Source organism: Notothenia coriiceps, unplaced genomic scaffold, assembly GCF_000735185.1.
Source record: "Notothenia coriiceps isolate Sejong01 unplaced genomic scaffold, NC01 NC01_scaffold00027681, whole genome shotgun sequence".
Lineage (NCBI taxonomy): Eukaryota > Metazoa > Chordata > Actinopteri > Perciformes > Nototheniidae > Notothenia > Notothenia coriiceps.
The window spans coordinates 1-2875 of record NW_011360382.1 but is presented as its reverse complement, the minus strand read 5'-3'; the positions used below and the strand labels follow the sequence as shown (position 1 = coordinate 2875).

Here is a 2875-nt window from a genome sequence, read left to right as displayed (position 1 = left end):
GACATGAGGAATAGCTGGAATATGAAATGATAAAAAAATGTAATTACAAAGATACTTCAAGAAAACCACCTCACCGGGTCAAAAAGACCCACTTATGCATCTAAGGGTAAACACAGACCGTGGTATATCATTCTAAAGGAAAAAGGCACGAGAATACCTAGTTCTTGAAATCCAAAAGAAGTGACAAGGATCTTCCAGGAAGGAAATATAGATCAGTAAATACAATATTTGCTAGACTTGTTTTTATTAAGAACAATATTGTAAACAGAAGCCTGCAGTGTGTGCTTCTGAGTGTTGATATTCATCTTCAGTGTTTGTGTTTCAGCCGCAGGGGGGGTGTCTGCTCCCGTCAAGAAATCTTCCTCGGGGCAAAACATAGAAGTCGCCCAACCAGTGACATCCGCTCCAGGTGGGAAAACCAGTAATGCATCTCCATTTACAAACATCCCTTGTTTCTCTTAACAACATTTCATATGAACCAGTAAATGTGAGCTTGATGTAGGGCTGCTCGATTATTTGGGTCAATAATTGATATCACGATTATTAAAAACGATTATCCATTTACTTTGAAAACATCCATTTATTGAAGAAAAAAATGTTGAACCGTATGTTTTGAACAGTTGATTAGCCTGAACTTTATAATTCAACTGAAAACCAATACAAAAAATAATAAAAAATAAAAATCGTTTTATTTCGATTATGTTGTTTTCGTAATCGTTGCAAGCCAAAATCGTAATTGCGATTAAAATACGATTAATTGAGCAGCCCTCGCCTGATGTTTAACGAAATAGGAGAAAATGCACTTCTTTGTGAAGCATCAGCCTGCAGCTGCACTTTGTGTTCTCTGCTACTTGGCAAATGGAAAAAACGTATTTAATTTAATCTTAATTTACATTATTTAATTTCATATTCTGTTCTTGTATTATCATATTCTATTTACATGTATATAGACTTGTTGCACTACTTTTTATTTTGTATTTTATTATATATGTTGGATTGTTGGAGGAGCTCAGGTCAGAAGATTTTCATTGCCATCTGTACACTGTAGCTTATATGACAATAAAAGCTTTGAATCTTGGTTGAATGCTAATATGCTAAGCTAAGATGGTGGCACGTTAACATTGCGGTTGTGAGTCAGTGAGCATTCACCTTAAACCTTAAACCATGGCTTTAGTGTTCAATTCTTAAAACCAACAGAAACACATCTTGAGAAACAGTTTCTTCTCTGTTGTTGCTCCTCAGCCGCTGCACCCCCATCGGCTCCCAAAGACGTGCTGGAGGCTTTAGAGCAGAGACGAGCCAAGTACTCAGAGGCGTCCAATCAGGCCAAAGCAGCCGGAGACGACCGCAAGGCCCGAATGCACGACCGCATCGCCAAGGTACGAGGAGACACTGCTGATCTCTGTAGCTACCTTTACACCTTTAGCCTCTTACATGCTAAACGTTTACTACGAAGTATCATAACGACATACAAAGATAATCGTGGGTTTGATTTAAGAAAAGCCGTGAAGACATTTAATACCAGGAAATGGACGTCAAAGCAATAATGGCCCTTCTATACTTGTAGCAATTTGCGGTAACAAAGCTTTTCTCTCTCTCTCTTCCCGCAGCAATACCAGAGTGCCATCAGATCTCACAAAGCAGGGAAAGCGGTCAACTTTGAGGAGCTGCCGGTTCCTCCTGGTGAGAGTTGTTTTGTTTTTGTGTCATTTCCAAGTTATATTTTGATCCGTCAAATTGATTTCATCTCCAGTTTCATTTCATTTTTATTTTTATTCGTCCCGCTCATGGTACGCAAAACCAAATATACAATAATTGCCACAAAACATGATTACCAAAACACCATTGAGCGAAAAGGAGCAGGGAGAAGAATAAAATCTTATGTGACCTGCCCCTTTCTAAAAAAAACAAATAAATACAAATAGATGGTCTGCCCTTCATAATAATAATTTTTTTTTTCTTTTTCACAGCCAAACATAACAGTATCTTAGGATACTAAGAGAAACACAAAAAAAACTTAACTTAACGGTTAACGGAAAGAAACAAAACAACACCAAAACATCACATGTATAAGGAAAAGAAAAGAAAGTCCTACTGAGTCCTACTGGAGAAGAAGGTGGAAAGTGACGCATGATGATAATAATAACAATAACAACAACAACAATGGCAATGGGACCCGCAAATACAGAGGAGTCATTGCAGTTCTGTTGTTACTGTGAACTGAACCACTCTAAAAGCTGCCAGTTAGCTGTACGACAGGTGTTTGAACTTGACCAAAAGACTAGATCTAATGTTTAATAATCTGTAATAAGTATGATCTCTTATCTCTCAGGTTTTCCTCCCATCCCGGGTCAGAAGGCAGCGGGAGCAGATCAGGGATTAATCGCTGCTCTGGATGCAGCTGATAAAATAGCCTCCACTGATGTGACTGAAATAGCTGATGAAGATGAAGAAGGGGAGAAGGAAGAGGAGGTGGGTTATCTGTAGCTCATTATAATCTTTGTGTAAGAGTTCGTGGACACATTGTTGATAGAGTGTTCTGTTTGTTGCAGACTAAGCGTGCAGAACACCCGAAGAAGCTGATGTTGGACATCCCCGCCGCAGCGCAGGAACGCAGGAAGACTCCGACTTCCCCCGAAGGACCAGCCGCCGGGGAGGGACTCTCAGCGACAGGTCAGTCCCCGAAGGGAAACACAGATCCGCCTCTTGGGAAGTATTTAATAACTTTGAAGATTAAAAACATGAGATATATTCTAGGTATCCAACGTTGGGTTGGTCCTAGTTAACTATCTTACAGGGTTCTTACGGTCATTGAAAACCTGGAAAAGTCATGGAAATTAAAAATGCTAATTCCAGGCCCTGGAAAAGTTTTGGA

At 39.5% G+C, this 2875-nt stretch overlaps 1 protein-coding gene across 1 annotated transcript; it reads left to right on the top strand.

The window, feature by feature from the left end:
- Window positions 1-325: 325 nt before the first annotated feature.
- On the top strand, window positions 326-2757 carry LOC104957774 (coiled-coil and C2 domain-containing protein 1B-like; the record flags this gene model as incomplete). The annotated part of the gene is made up of 5 exons (XM_010785435.1): window positions 326-409; window positions 1243-1379; window positions 1611-1683; window positions 2333-2472; window positions 2553-2757. Coding segments are annotated over 5 exons (639 nt in total), but the record flags the coding sequence as incomplete, so codon positions are not given.
- Window positions 2758-2875: the final 118 nt, after the last annotated feature.